Genomic DNA, 15,711 nt, shown 5'->3' with positions numbered 1-15,711 from the left:
AGACATCGGGGAAGTTTACTAATTTGTAAAGGAGAAAGCTCTGAGCTCATGATTAAGATGTTCTGGACTAATATCTAAGAGCTAGAAGCTGACTGGTACTGACAAGTTTTAATGACTAAAACCAATCCTTCAAAATAATATGGATTCTTCTCTCCTTCACCCCCTCTTTTTTTTTGGTTTGGATATGTGATTTCACACAAACTGGAAACTTGAACAAATCACTCACTTATTGGAATTTTTGGAGAATTTGGATTAAATAGTTTTTAAGGTCCCTTCTTGTTCTAAATCTGTGATCTTAGTACATAGCATGTAGCTTGGCTTTAACTAGATGTAACTAATATATTAATATGAATTAAGGGAGGTATGAGACACTGAGAGGGGCTATATGACCCTCCCAGGAGTACATAGTTGTGTGTGTGTGTGTGTGTGTGTGTGTGTGTGTCAGAAGCAGGAGGATTAGATCTTTCTCAATCCAGTTTCATCTTCTATCCACTATACCATCCTGCCTCTCCATATTGATGTCTAGAATACAAATCAGAATATAGAAGCATAGAGTGTTAATCTAAGGGGGCCCTTGGCAATCATTTAGTCTAACTTCCCTCTGCAGTATCTCTGATAGGTAGTCATCGGGGCTCTGCTTGAATACTTCCAGTGATGGATAGGTTTACTACCTCAAAAGATAACCTATCTTATTGTTAAATAATCTTAATTATTAAGAAAGTTCTTCTTTATATAAAGCTGAAAGCTGCCCTAAAAAAAAACCCAACTTCTAACCATTAGCTGGATTGGAGAGGATGATTTCAGCAGTTCAGGGGAATATCTATGTTATAAGAGGAGAACAAAAGAAATCTGAGCCTTTGGACTCTCTGGTTAATAGCCTAGTCATCCAGAGAATGATACTGATCGTCTTAGGGAAGGACATCTTTCTTTCCAGTCATACTCTTCCCCACCCACAACAAGTTGACTTCTTAAGATCATTTTTTTTGGCCTTTCTTTGTATCCTGACCACTTCCACTGACTGAAATGTAGCAAACACTTACTTATTGACTGAATGAGTGACCTCACAGTCTACTCTGAGCTGGAATTTCTGATCTTTTCCCTTCCAATTGACCAACAGTCCAACTTGGTACTTTCAGGTCAATGCTTAAGAGGCAACTAGGTATTGTGTGGAATCTAAAGAGACCATTGCCAGACAGCAGCAGCTGCTGAGCAACAGTTCCCAACAGAAACTTCAAATAAACAAGCTGGGGCTAAGGTCATGGCCAGAGTTAGTCAGCAAGTTATAGTCCCTAGAGAATCAATAACAATTTTCTGGCCAGCCTTGGGAAATTTTCTAAACTAGGGATATTTAGAAAACTTGGCAAATGGCTTAGTTGAACTGTTGTTACAGTCCCAGTAGTAAGACTCCTACACGGGGGAAGCATAGTAGCCTCAACTCCACCCAGGCCACAAAACAATTAGGTGCTGAGCTGACTGGCCTGGCTTGCTCTGCTGGCTCCACCTGTGGCCGCCTTACCCACAGGCATCAACTCCATCACTAGTTTGGGGTAGGCAATGTTGGAGCAGCCCACTTCGGCCCCACAGGCCCTCAGGCACTCAGATGTCACCACACAGCCCACGTCATCTGAAAAATAAGATGATGGAGAGAGAATTAGAGAGAGGTACCGAAAAGAAAAGAGGAAGAGAGAGAGAGAGAGAGAGAGAGAGAGAGAGAGAGAGAGAGAGAGAGAGAGAGAAAGTTATTCCTGACAAGATTCAGTGTCCCTGGATCCAATGACTGGCCTTGAATTTATTCTTGTTTCTAGATGTATCAATTCTACCAGTTACTCACTTTCTCTCAATTCTACCACCTTTCTACCCCTTCTTGTTTAACTCTTTATCTCTCTTCAGACGTTTAACCTTTGGTAGGTTAAGTTATATTAGCCCAACCTAGAAAAAAATGACCTTTGGGTTCTCATTCATATACAACTGCATGTATAACTGAGGCTATAGCTTTGCCCTCCATTTATGTGAGATACATGAAAGGACAGTAGCAGTAAACAAGCATAAAAGAATAGGTTCAGAATTCTTTTTAAGGTAGCCAGTCTCCCCAAAGGAGAGAAAGTCCCCAAGAGGCTAGGCAACATGGCAAAGCTTCTAGGGACTCAGGATATTGTTGCAGCCTCAATATCACCCTAGAAACAACACACAGACCATGGCTATTATGCCAAATTTGATCCAGATTTACAATTGAAATGGATAGAAAAGAGATAAATTAAACCATTGAAAGGCAAAGTCATAGACCCTAAAGTCATAGTCCCTGTCATGGTTGTGTTGCATGATGCTGATAAAAACAAATAAATAACAATTTGTCAGTCAAGAAAGATAATGCTCTTTTTTCCAATGCTGTCACATTACTCACAAAAAAACAAGCCTCTAGTCTTGTGCCATCATCAAAGTATTATAAAAGTCAACCAATAATGCAAACTGAAAAGGATTACAAAGGACAAAAGAAATCCCTCATAAAGCAGAGCTTGTTTGAGGCTCCACAATTGCTAAAGCTTTGTGGAGATTCTTGTGGTCTGGTTATGTGGCTCAGCAAAAACCCATTATCCATGTGATAACCTTGGGGCTCAAAAGTGAGCCAAACATCTCAGTGTAAATAAGTACCAAGGGGGATTGGGGAGGTTAACAATCTTTCCTGCAAGGAAGAGAAGAATCCTTCCCATTTGGCAAAGGAATAAAATGAAGATGGGAAAAGGAAAAGGATTAGTCCCAGTCTCCATAGAGATCTGTAGGTCATGGATAAGGATAATTCAGTCCTAGTGAACAATATCATTAGCTGCAAATAGGGTCTTCATTAATAACAAGTCTTAGAAAGATCTTTCCTTTTTAAGAATTTCTGCTTAGGCTGTACTTTCTAACTGAAAAGTGCTTTGTGGTCATTATTAGTCAACTCTCCTAGCCTCTCTCTAAGCTTGGTACTCTTTACGTAAGAAACAGAAGTGTAAAATTAATGAATGGCCTGCCCAATGCCCTCCATTTAGCAAAGTTGCAAATTATGTATCTTAATTTTTCTCATCCAGGTCAGTCAACTATTAATACATTTCCTTCATCTCTCAGCTCAGATCTTCTGATCTTACAAAGTTGAATTTTCTCTAAGTTCTCTGTCCACAGATTGAATCCTACTACCATTAGCCAAACCTGGGAAAGTGGCATAGAGTAGAGATAGGCTACAAAGGTGAGTCAGGGTAGACTGTTTCCTCCATTATTAGATGTGATGGAAACAAAGAAGGCCCCAGAATATTTCACCTGCCAGTTTGCCACAGTGCTCTGAAATTCCATTCTTGAAATTTGATTCCTTTTGGTTAAAACTGGAATTATCCAATTCAAAATTCAATTTAACATTGATTAATGCTCAAATCAGACTCTCTAGGCTCTTCTTTTTATTTTTAAGTTTTAAATTTTTAAAAAAATTAATTTTGTTTTCCAATTATATACAATAGCAGTTGCTACCTATCATTTTCCATAAGGTTTTTCTCCCCCACCCTCCCTTCCCTCCCCCATCCCCCCACAGAAGGTGGTCTGATAATCTTTACATTGTTTCCATGCTATACATTGATTGAAATTGAATATGTTGGGAGAGAGATCACCTCCTTGAGGAGAAAATACAATATTAGAGATAGCAAAATTATGTAGTACATAAGATACTTTTTCAAAAAAATTGAAGGTAATATACTTTAATTTTTGTTTAAACTTCACAGTTCTTTCTCTGGATACAGATGGTATTCTTCATCTCAGGTACTCTAAAATTACCCCTGATTATTGCACTGATGGAATGAGCAAATCCATTAAAGTTGATCATCACCCCCATGTTGCTGTTAGGGTATACGGTGTTCTTCTGGTTCTGCTCATCTCCCTCAACATCAGTTCATGCAATAGACTCTTCTTTAAAAAAAAACAAAACAGAAACTAGAAAAGGGAGCTTCTTTTTATCCTCAGATCCTTAAAAAAATTTTTCTTTGCACTTTTCTCCTTCACTGTTGCAGCTCCTTCACCTGAGACATCTCCTTTATCTATCCAAAGATTACCCATTCTTTAAGTCCAAGATCAAAGACTCCTTTTTGCATAAAGTTTTGATTTTCATCAAAAGTAATCTCTCTCTCTTCTGAATTCTTATAGTACTGATTGTTCATATCACCCATTTGGTCATTCAGTCATATCTGACCTTGTATTTATTCCTTATCTATTTCAGATGTATAAGTCTTGTGCCCTCCAAAAGAAACATTGACCCACTGAGGGTAGAAGTTGTAGCTAAATAATTGGGACATAGTATGATACAGGAGAAATAGTACTGAAGAGAATAATAGGACATGGGTCCAAATCTTGCCTCTTGTGCATATTACTTGTGTAATCTTGGGCAAATCACTCATCTCTCTGGGCCTCAGTTTACTGGTTTATAAAATGAGAGGGTTTGGCTAGACAGCCTTCTATCTCTACATCTAGTTTCATTCACCTACAATTCAAAAGATAACCCTCAATGATGGACATAAAACCTTGCAGCAGGTGTTCAATACCTTTGTGTTGACTGGAGAATTACTCAGGGAGTATCTTTGTACAAGATATCCCCATGATGTGACATGGAACTCAAAGCAAACCCTGCTAGCTATTGAATCCTCCACAGGGGAAAGATGATGCTTCTGAACAATTATCAGGCTTGGACTACTTCAACCTTCTGATCTGTCTCTAACCATATCCACCTGGCAGTGTGGGAAGTAAACAGGCCTGACCTTTCCTCAGTGACTAAAAAGGCAAGCAATGGCTAGATCCTGACTCCAGGAACTGTTTCCCATAGTGTGGGGGAAGAAGGTGAAACATGGGACAGGGAGATTCCATTTAGGAAGAAGCAAAACTGATCAAGATAAAGAACAAGACTCAGTTGAAGGAAGAGGAATGAGTTCTAGACTCATATAACCATAATTTTTTAAAGAGTTAAAACCAGGACTAAAACCTAGGAGCAAAGGCTTGACTTCAACCAAATGAGTCTGAATGTGGGACATTATTTATATACTTAGATTTTAAAAAAAAAAATGTATTGATTGGTTTTGTTGATTTTTTCTTTTCTTCCTCTTTTTTCTTTAAAAGAATTTTTTTGTTATATGAGATAGCTCTTCAAGAGGGGGAAAGATACAGGGAGAAATCTGGTGATATAAAAACAATAATAAAAGCAATTAAAATTTATTTTTAAAAAATCAGTCAGGAAGCCTATATTGATGGTAGCTGGTGGTGCAGTGTATAGAGACTAGGTTGGAATTGGTTATAATCAGGTCTCAGAAACCTAGTAACTGTGTGAGCTTCGGCAAATCACTTAATCTTTGCCGTGGTTTACTCCACTGTAAAACTGAGATGATAATAGTATTTGCTGAAAAGTGTTGTTTGGAAGATAAAATGAGATAATAATTGTAAAAAGCCCTAACCCAATAACTTGCCACATAGTGGGTGTTTGTTTTGTTGTTGTTCCATCATGTCTGTGACCCCATTTGGGATGTTTTTGGCAAAGGTACTAGATTGTTTGCCATTTCCTTTTTCAGATCATTCTGCAGATAAGGAAACTGAGGCAAGCAAGATTAAGTGACTTGTCCAGTGTTCCTCAGCTAGTGTATATATGAGGCCAGATTTGAATTCAAGAAGTTGAATCTTCTGACTCCAGGCCCAACAGTTCCATTCCTTCCCCATAATACCTCTTGTGGCCTAAATCTTGGGCAAATGCACTGTGGTGTAGAAAGGAAGAGACTGATTTTGGATTTAGGAAAATAGAATAAAGCCTGGAATGTGATTAAGGGACAATTGATATAGATGATATAGGCACAAATCAGCCACCACAACTCACTTCTCCTTTTTGAGATAGGAGAGAATGAAAATGAGACAGAGAAGAGGGAAGAGAGAGGAAGTAGAGGTGGGGAGGAGGAGGAGGGTAAAAGAGAATTGGGGGTGGAATGTATTGAGGAAAGGGAAAGGAAACCAAGTATGTGTAGTACATTGTTAGAGAAACAGTAAACAAGAGCTAACTGCGTATCAGCTAACAAGCCTTCGTGTTCCAGGTGCCTGAGCTTAGCTTAGAGGGTGGAGGCAGGTGATTACAGCTCCTAACTGGGACACAACCAACCCCCTGGGCCGGGTTCAGTTTCATGATGTTCACTGAACCCAACCCTCCCTCAGAGGGAGCAGAGTCATTGGGCATCTAGCTTAGAATCACAGAGTCATTAAATTTTTTAATTTATTTATTTAACCAATTAAAATGTGCCTGACACCAAACACTGCCTCCTTTATTCTTGTACTAAGTATTTATTGCTGAACAATGAAAAAAAAATACATTTTCAAACAACAAAAATAAACATGCATCTGAACATGGAAACTCCCAGTGCAGGATCCAATCAAGGGGGGAAGAGAGGAAGAGACTTGCCTAGTCCCAAGGTTAGAATAGTGAGAAGAATGGGATATGACTAGGGCAGACCAAGCCCATTGCTAAGAGACCTGGACACCAAGTTGAATCTCCTGCATTTCAGAGTGGGATAACCTCGGTGTCAGACTTTAGTACACTGATAAACTATAGAGTAACCAGGAAGCGGAAGAGCTTTGAAACCATGCCATGTAAGGATCAGTTGAAACAATTAGGGCTGTTTAATCTGGAAAAGAGAAGACTTAGAATGCTCATTAAAGCTGTATTCAACCAGTCAAAGGCCTGTCAGTTGGAAAAGGTGTTGGATTTGTTTGTTTTTGCCTCTGAAGACAGAATCAGAGACAACAGGCAAAAGTTGCAAATTGGCAAATTTAGGCTTCATATCAGGAAAACCTTCCTAATAATTTGAACAGCCCCAAAATTGGAAAAAGCTACTTTGAAGGATGAAGGGCTCTCTATCACCTCAGTGGACTAGAGTAGCCACTTGTCAAGGGTGCTAGAATAGGGATTCCTTTCTGATAGGGGTTGGACCAGATGGATCAGTCTTGATCTTGATGTGGTCACTTGACATATCTCTATCTATTTTGTTTCCCCCTCAATATACAACACAGAAATGATCATAGATTCAGGACAAGAAGGGACCTTGGAGGTTATCTATTTCAATCCTCTAATTTTATAGTGAGGAAACTGAGGCCCAGAATGGTCAAGGCACTTGACTAAGATCATGCAGGCACAAAATGGCAGACTTAGGATTTGAACTTGGATGTTTCCTCTACCTAACCTCTAGTAACAATCCTATTGTTAAGCAAGTTTCCCTTTGGGATAAAAGAAGCTTTAAAACTCAAATATGGATATGCTAGTAGCACAGCTAGAGAATGACTCCAGTACATAATTATTACATATGGCAAAGGCCCCACTGGGCCCATTTCACCTATTACATACTCTGTTGCTCCAGGATTAGAAACAGCATCCTTTGCCTGGCATCTTCAAACCTAATTTTGTTGTTTAGTTTTTTCAGCATTTTGTGTCTAACTTTTCTTTATGACCCCTTTTTGTGATTTTCTTGGTGGAACTATGGAATGGTTTGTTATTTCCTTAAGTGACTTGCTCAAGATTAAACACAGCTAGTGAGCATCTGAAGCCAAATTTGAACTCAGCTTTCCCTGACTCCAGGTCCAGCACTCTATTCACTTCCTTACCTAGTTATCCAAATCTAATTTTGAATCATAGTTTTGGAAGGGGAAGGAACTTTTTAGATTATCTGTAGAATGAAGAAGTTAGACTAGATAAAGAAACTAAGGCACGGCAAGGTGAAATAACTTGTCTATAAATCCATAGGTTTGAATCCAGGTCTTCTGATTCCAATGTCAAATTTTAAGTTCTAACATTTCCTCTTGATACTTCCAGGAAGGAAGGCTGAATATAAAAAATTATAGCATTTTAGGGCTCAAAGTCTCTCCAATATTTAGGACTGAAAAATGACCTTCAAGATTATATTTAAATCTCCATTTTTACAGATGAAATATTTGCCTAATAAGAGGAAGATTGCATAGTCACTTGGTGGCATTGTGGGGATGAGATCCTAAGTTTTTTTAGTTCCAGATTCTCAGCCCAGAGTACTGCTCATTTCAGGTAGTCAGCCAATATACATTTATTAAACAATACTAGGCATTGGGATAAGACAAAAAACAGTCCTTACTCTCAAGGAGCTCACAAATAGGAAAGATACCAAGCACACAGATATGTGCAAACAATTATATGATGTATAATTTGGATATAAGTAACAGAGATAAGGAATTAGAATTAATGGAGATCAGGAAAGGTTTCCAGGAAAGGTGTATTTTAGCTGTTTTTATAAGAAGTCAAGGGACAATGGAGAAACCCCTTCTCCTTTTTTCATTATATCCCTCACACATGTTTAAAGAAAAAGGAATCTATTTCCTTTTAATGACATCTACTACTTTCTATAACTACCTCTATTTAGGGTCATATTCCCTAAAGGGGTGACAGGCATAACCCAGAATTTTTCACTTTTCAGGGCTAAGAAAGAAAATAGCAAAGTTGCACATACACCTCTAGGGAGTATGGTCAACCCTAATTTCCCTTGTCCATCGATTTACCCCTAAGATTATCAAATAAATAATTAGAATTCCCTGTGTTAAATTAATGAAGTTTGAAGACCTAAGACAACATCAAATGTTCCATATCCCCACCCCTTCCTGTTTACAGAAACTGAGACCCAGAGAGCAACATTTTTTGATCAAGGTCAAAAAAAGGTCAAAAAGTTTGGTAGCAAAACTAGAGTAAGCTTCCAGGACTCCTGGACTAGTGCAGTGTTTTGTTTTGTTTTTTTTTCCACTACAACATACTGCTTATTCACCAAACTTTCAAACCCATCATCAATTCACTTCACAAGTCTTTGGGGCCTGTTTCCACATCAGGAGCAGCTAGGAGAAGTTAACATTGGTCCCTGCCCTCTTAAAGCTCATCACATGTAGTTCAATGTCTCTTTCCAAACTAACTCTGTCATTAGGTTGAGGAGGGACAGCCCAAAAAGCAGATCCATTTTTTTAATGGGCTCTTCTAAGGCTCTGAGCAATTAAACCCCTCCCTTCACAGGCAGCTGTTTAAAGAAGGCTCTAGCCATCAGATGTGGCAGCTGCACCACCCCATAACCCAGAACCCCGAAGCTCCAGAGACGCCAAGGCCTCCAGGTAGCTAAGCTTGTTCTGGAACTCAGGTTGGCCTGTCCTTAAGAGACCCACCCCAAGGATCTGTCCCCCCTAAAGTAATGACCTTCAGAGTCCTCTGTCAAGGACCTAGCTTTCCTTGTGTGAAGTATATTGGAATTATAAGGGTGAAGGGAATGTGTCTCAACTCAGGATTGGGGAACTGATCCTAGTGTTTAGTCTTTTTTTTTTTTTAAGTCATATCTTTGGGGGTTTTCTTGGCAAAGATATGGGATGGAGTGATTTGCCATTTCCTTCTGAGAAAGTGAGGAAAACCTGGTCAAGTGACTAGCCCCAGGCTCCACAGCTGAGGCTGGATTTGAACTCAAGTCTCCCTGATTCCAGACCCAGCACTCTTTCCATTTTACCACCTCTCTCAATTGATCCAGTAACATGACCCAATTTGTGCAATCACAAAACTTCAGAGCCAGAAGGGTTAAGCATCGTTCAATCCAATAATCCAATTTCCATTTTACAAATAAATTGAGGTGGGTGAGTAAATTAATCACAGAGTAAATTAAGTTCAGAATTGATTTTTCCAACTTGAAGGTCATTGTTCTTTCAACTATAATCATACAAAATAGCATCATCTATTTACTGCTGGAAGGGACCATAGGGATCATTTAGACTAGAATTTTAGACCAACCCTCTCAGGTCTAGTGAGGTAAAACAATTTGCCTTGGGTCATCTAGATGGCAAGTCGTAGAAAAGGAATCTGGCCCTCTAAAAGGAAAATGTCTTTTCTCTTGGCTCCAAACCTGGATCGTTGGCTAACATCCCCATCATTGGGAATGAATGTAAACAATACAGTGGAGTAAATATCCACTGAGGCTCTGCATTCCATCCTATGCTAGGTCCTACGCTGAGAGTCTACCCATAAATTTATTGTCTGGGGAAAATAACACAAACTAAGCCGGTTGTGTAGTGGAATCCTGGAGGGAGACTTCGGAGAAATGAGATCTAATCTAGTCTTTTTTTCTGTTAGCTACTGCCAAGCTGTTTTAATTTTGGTTGTCACTTCCTCCCTTCTCTTGGCCTCAGCCTCTTCATCTTTAAAATGCCAGAGTTTGGGAATTTTCAAATGAGGAACCAGAGGCCTAGAGAAAAGTTCATTTGTAAATTTCTCTCAAAGTCTAAGATGAGCATAAATCTTGAGAAGGTATCAGGCTGTATAAACAAGCCCCAGACCATGTGGGGCAGGGATTAGGTGAAGTGGGCTGGCTGGTCGAGGTCTGGGAAGGCTTCTGAGATGAGGCGGGATTAGAGGCCGCATTCAAGGCTCCCTCTCCCAGGGCCTGGGGGTTCGGGGAGGAGGAGATAGAGGAGACAGTGAAGGATTGGTGCCCGGGAGCCACAGCTGAGGAGCTGGGCAGGGAGCTGAGAGGTGGCAGGTGAGCTCCTCCCCGGGGGCTTCGGGGATGGGGGCGCTCCCTCAGCAGGGAGCGGAGGTGAATCAGCTCGCGGGGTCCGCGCGCAGTCCGATCTAGAAGCACCTGGACCCGCTCAGGTGTGGCCCCGGGGGCGTGGCCGGCGGCACGTGACCCCGCAAGGTGGGGCCGGGCGGGACCCTGACTCAGGCGGCTCCTGGTGCCCGCCCCGCCCCTCCCCTCCCCGCCCCTCCCTCCCGCCTGCTTCCGACTCGCTCGCTCCGGCCTGTCATTTGCGCCGCTTTACCTGGTCGGCTCGGCTCTGCCTCCCCTTGGCCCGCCGGACGCCGGAGAGAGCTGGGGTAAAGAGGGGACCCTCACCTACCTGCCCTCCTGCCCACTCCGAGGCGTCCGACGCGGCCTCCTCACCAGCTCCGCCTCCCACCTCTTCCCCCCGACTTCCCGACACTTTACAGTGCGCGGGCCACGCTGGCTCCCGGGAGCTGTGTTGGGGGTTTTGGAGAGAGAAGGACCGAGGAAGGGAGAAGGCTAGCTTCGGGCCACCGAAGAAACCCCCTTAGATTTTTTGAGTCATTTGACCCCCCCCTCCCCCCAAGCCAACCCCTCTATCCTGGACTGCCCTTTCCGCAAGCCCTATTTATACTCTCCTCTTTCCTCAAACAGGTTCCCTATGGGCAGAATGCAGGTGAAGCTTGTGCGTGCCAGTCACTACCTGTCCTGCTGGGTCGTCGCTGGGGAGTCAGGCATCTGAACCCAGAATCCGAGGAGCAAGAAAGGAGGGGGAGAGAAGAACGCCTTTGGCCTCTGGGAAATCTTATAGACTGAAAGTCTAAACCTCCCCCTCCTTCCTCTACTTCGGCACCCACCACCCCTTCCTCCTTCAGTCCTGACTTGACCAGTTTATGTGCCCCGGGCACAACCATGGCGTATTCCCAGGTGCAGTGCCTGGACGACAGCCACGTGAACTGGCGATCTAGCGAATCTAAACCGGAATTCTTCTACAGTGAGGGCCAGAGGTTGGCCCTGGAGGCCTTGGTGGCCAAGGGTCCAGAGGCCTTCTACGAAGTTCTTAAGAAGGAGAATATCCGGGATTTCTTGTCCGAGTTGGAGCTCAAGAAGATCCTGGAGACAATTGAAGTCTATGACCCCGGGTCTGAGGACCCCCGGCAACAAAGAAGCCTCAGTGAGGACTCTGGGCCCAAAGATGAGCAAGAAAATGGAGAGGGAGGTGGTGATGCTGATGCTAATCTGGTCCCTTCCTTGGAGTACTGGCCACAGAAGTCAGACCGCTCTATCCCACAGCTGGATCTTGGTTGGCCTGATACCATTGCCTACCGGGGAGTGACTCGTGCCAGTGTATACATGCAGCCCCCCATCGATGGACAAGCCCACATCAAGGAGGTGGCCCGCAAGATGATCAGCCAGGCACAGAAGGTGAAAAGGGATGGGGAATCCGGAGGGTGAGGGAAAGGGAAATAATCGCTCACATGGATATACATATTATATATACATACATATATTATATATATAATATATGTATATATATATGCATATATGGCATTTAGGTTTGCAAAGAGCTTTTACAAATATCTCACTTGATCCCCACAATGATACTGGGAGGTAGGTGTTATCCCATTTTACTGATGAGGAAACTGAAGCAAATAGCAGTAAAGTGACTTGCCCAGGGTCACACAGCTATTTGAGACCAAATTTTCCAGGACTCTATTCCCTTTTCCACCTAGCTGCCTTTCAGGAAAAGCAGGAATCCTAGATTTTCTTACACAGTTTACAATATGACAATGAGAGAAATCTTCCCTTAAAGGTCAGGAGGCAGCAGGTTATACCCTTCAATTTCAGGATGCTGAGGGAAGACGAGATACAATGTTCTTCAAGACTGAGGAAATACTTGGTAGTCAGATAAATATGATGGAGAACAAAATTGTTTTTGAAGTGACTACTTTCAACTATTACCTATTCCCCTTTTGCGTTAGGATGCCTGGAATGCCTTTTCAGATATCTTTGATAATTCGTATCAGCTTTGCTTTTCAAAAAGACTTCCTGTGTGTGTGTGTGTGTGTGTGTGTGTGTGTGTGTGTGTGTGTGTGTGTATGTGTAAGTACACCTCTATGACATAGTGAATAGTAAGAAAGCTCCTGCCTACGCAGATGACTGTTTAATGAGACCAGGGTGAGTGTTAACATTACTCACTTCATGGTCTGGTTATAGGATTTGGGGGTCAGAAATTTCTCTGGTGTGTCCCTAAGCATGTGATTTGACAGTAGCGGGCAGGTGGAAAATAGACAAACCCAATCCCATTTGTGACGAAGATAGATGGACATTGTGGTCTTAGAAAAACAGAACATTGGGCTAAGAGATTGAGAGGTCTAGGTTCAAGGCCATATTTTGTCTTAGCAGTGTTGTGTGATCTGAGGAAGTCACCTGACTTCTCTGGTGCTCTATTTTTCTGGGCCTACTTCTGGAACCAAAAGATTTAGTGCTGACTTGGCATGGACAAAACTACCATTTCATTGTTAAACTGAGTACTGGACAGAGCTAGCAAGTTGCTGAGTAGGAAGACTCAGAGACTTCTACAAAGGACTTTTAGGCTGAATCTTTGTAAAAGCTGAGAGTTGAAAGGAACCAGAAAGCTAATTTAATTTCACCTCTGCAGGCAAGGAGGGGGGACATGAGACAGATTCAGATTCTCTTCAGTTTACTGTCCAGCTCAAACCCAAACTCCTTCAAGCCCTAAATGTTTTTGTTTTATTGAGAAACAATAAAGGATATTGAGAGCATATTGAGGACTTCCAGAGCCTACCTCACATTTTAAACTCTATATTTGTGCTACCCTTGACATTGTCCTTAAGCTATTAAATAGGTAAAGCAGGTCTTGGTTCAGCCTGACTGTAAATGGTATGTTTTGGTCACATTAGCACTTAGAATCATAGGAATGAGAGCCGTCAGAGTCCTTCAAGATCATCCAGTCTGCTTACCCTTTATTTTTACAGATTAGCAAACTAAGGTACAGAGAAGGTCATACAGGTACTAAGTGGCAAAATCGAATTTTCTGATGTCAAATTCAGTACTCTTTCATCTGCATCCCAGTACTTTTAGACATTTGTGTCATCCTAAGCATAGTCTGAGGCCTCTAGGTTGAATTCACTAATAAACCCATCTTTGAATCAAGGGCCAACAAGTTTACTCAAGGGTGAAGGATGGTATGTTTTTGATCTGATAATTAAGGGCATAGGGGTACAAAGCCAAATTCTGTTATGCTTACTCTTTTCTGGTTTACTGAGAATTGGACTGGGAATGATCTCTGGAAAGGCCTAATGACTGAGGGCAAGTCAGCAGAAGAGCAATAGAAAATGAGAAAAGGATGCCCTACCTCATGTTTGTGCCTGCTATGACCCAGGTTTTTCAATTCTCTGCTACTTTTTAAAAATTTGGATAAAGGAAGAGACAAACTGGAGCATAGAATCTCATCTCTTCTTTACTATTGAAGGAAAGCCTAAGACTTCAGAGGCTTCTCCCAGCAAAGCCTCATTTTGACTTTTCTGATTTATTCTAGTCTTTTTGACCTGGCTTTGCCTTCTCCTCCTTGTGAATATTGAAAAGCCTTTCCTTTCTGTCCCCAAAGAGTGGTAAAATACTCCCCAAAATAAGTAGCAAAAGGAAGAAATGGGAGATAATTTCTCTCTTAACTTGGAATTCTGAAGTAGGGGAGAGGGGTGAGAAAATTATTGTATTAGGTTCTAGGCAGAGGAGAAAGGGTGTTACAATATGACCTCTAAGAAACCTCTAATTCCATTATTCTGTGAATTCCTTAGGACTATTCTGATAGCCTCTGAGCTGAGATGTTATTGTTATTTTTAGCTCTGCCTCATGATAAGAAAGCTAGATCTAGAGAAAACTCTGGACTGGATATGTAGTGTGGGAGCAGGGACTGCAAGTTTTTCTTCTGGTTTGTGACTCGTTGGCAGGTCATATATTTGGAACTGGAAGAGACCCTAGAAGTCATCTATTCCAACCACCCCCCAATTTTGTAGATAAGGAAACTGAGACTCAGATTGGTGAACTGACTTACCCAGGTGGTAAGCAGAGCTAGATTCAAACTCAAACTCTGACTTCATATCCAGTGCTCTCAATGAACTATGGTGTCTCCCCCTCTGGAATCCTTGCTAGGGTATTACTCAAATTCAAAATGACCAGTACTAATTTTCCACTGGGTCTAGTAACTACAGAGGCAATCTGACCTGGAAATTCTATACCTATATCCTATTATTAAAGCTCAGCTTAGGAACCCAAGGGCCTCTTCTTTCAACTAGCAGTGGTTCAGTGGCCAGTGAAGCAGCAGGACCATAGAGCCAAGCAGCAAACTCAATCCTCTGGGAACTGGATTCACAGAGTCCTAATCTCTCCCAGACAGACAGACACATTAAAGATGGAGCCAGATAAAGAAAGCCTGAGGCCCTATGGGAGGCCACCTTTGGTAGCAGCTTTTCAGGTGATAGCTTACTTTTGTTCTACCCCACTGACCAGAGTAGTTGTAACCTGGCTGGCACTGAGAGGGGTGACAAATATCTAGCCTTTCTGTGAACTCAACAAGGGGCAGAGATTGAAATTGTCTCCAGACATGGAGGGAGGCCAGGTAGGCCATTCACATGTCTGATGGCAGAGGACAAGAGACTCTATGGGAAGAGATGGTTCCAACATTCAGTGAGGTGACTGTGAAAAGATATGCTCATAGTGGTTCAGCATTCTGCTCATCATCTAATCTAACAGACTCTTGTCAAATTTTAAAATGGTCAGCAAGTAATGTGGTCTGATACTTGGTGGCCAAGAAATTTAACCCCCTTCTGGTTTTTGTTTTTTTTTTTTTTTTTTGATAAGGTAGTCAGGGTTAACTGACTTGCCCAGTGTCACATAGCTAAGTATCCAGGATCTGAGGCTGGATGTGAATTCAGGCCCTCCTGATTCCAGGACCAATGCTCTATTGCCACCTGACTGCCCTTAATCCAACCCCTTTCAAACCAAGTGATCCTACCCTCCCTTCCTAGGAACCACTCCCAAGCATCTATAAGTGGAAGTGTGCATTGTCTTTCCAAACAAGCCATGAAGGCTGGTCCTAGAGTATGGTGATTGTCAGTAGAAA

General features: G+C 42.0%; 2 protein-coding genes across 4 annotated transcripts in view; one reads left to right on the top strand and one right to left on the bottom strand.

Moving 5' to 3' along the window:
- SLC5A10 (solute carrier family 5 member 10) overlaps positions 1-15,711 on the bottom strand; it is a 168,325-nt gene that overhangs the window by 33,148 nt on the left and 119,466 nt on the right. The window contains exon 10 of the mRNA XM_074204386.1: positions 1,517-1,624. Within this exon, the coding sequence (XP_074060487.1) occupies positions 1,517-1,624 (108 nt within the window). The remainder of the gene's footprint in view (positions 1-1,516; positions 1,625-15,711) is intronic.
- FAM83G (family with sequence similarity 83 member G) overlaps positions 10,491-15,711 on the top strand; it is a 58,769-nt gene continuing 53,548 nt past the window's right edge. For 2 of the 3 annotated variants that reach the window (XM_074204385.1, XM_074204383.1), the window contains exons 1-2: positions 10,805-10,897; positions 11,220-11,990. In XM_074204385.1, the coding sequence (XP_074060486.1) occupies positions 11,478-11,990 (513 nt within the window). In that variant the 5' untranslated portion in view covers positions 10,805-10,897; positions 11,220-11,477. Of the gene's footprint in view, positions 10,560-10,804; positions 10,898-11,219; positions 11,991-15,711 lie in introns of those variants that run through there. The other variant, XM_074204384.1, reaches the window with a different exon arrangement.

Source organism: Macrotis lagotis, chromosome X (assembly GCF_037893015.1).
Source record: "Macrotis lagotis isolate mMagLag1 chromosome X, bilby.v1.9.chrom.fasta, whole genome shotgun sequence".
NCBI lineage: Eukaryota > Metazoa > Chordata > Mammalia > Peramelemorphia > Peramelidae > Macrotis > Macrotis lagotis.
The sequence above is the reverse complement of the archived record's forward strand: the minus strand, read 5'-3'. Positions and strand labels throughout refer to the sequence as shown.